The following is a 225-nucleotide window of genomic DNA, read 5'->3' as shown; positions in this document are numbered from 1 at the left end:
GGCTGCGCGTACCCGGGTTGTCCACTCCGGTCTGGATGACGTCGTCCAACGTGAAGCCGCTCGGCGTGCTCTTGGCGCGCAGTTCGGCGTACAGCTCGGGGGTCAGCACCTTGGCCATGTGGTTGTTGTGGCCGCTGAGGTCGGGGTACTCGTCCTCCGCGGGGAAGCGCAGCTTCCGCGCGTTGTGGCTGTTGGAGAAGGGCAGGGCGGCGGCGGGGGGGCTGC

At 69.3% G+C, this 225-nt stretch overlaps 1 protein-coding gene across 1 annotated transcript in view; it reads right to left on the bottom strand.

Annotated features, from left to right (window-relative positions):
• Positions 1 to 225, bottom strand: part of CKB (creatine kinase, brain) — a 3,964-nt gene that overhangs the window by 2,385 nt on the left and 1,354 nt on the right. The window contains exon 2 of the mRNA XM_014535752.1: positions 3 to 221. Within this exon, the coding sequence (XP_014391238.1) occupies positions 3 to 221 (219 nt within the window). The remainder of the gene's footprint in view (positions 1 to 2; positions 222 to 225) is intronic.

The sequence above is a fragment of the Myotis brandtii genome, unplaced genomic scaffold (genome assembly GCF_000412655.1).
Source record: "Myotis brandtii unplaced genomic scaffold, ASM41265v1 scaffold1020, whole genome shotgun sequence".
Lineage (NCBI taxonomy): Eukaryota > Metazoa > Chordata > Mammalia > Chiroptera > Vespertilionidae > Myotis > Myotis brandtii.
Note: the sequence above shows the minus strand (reverse complement) of the source record. Positions and strands in the feature narration are given on the sequence as shown.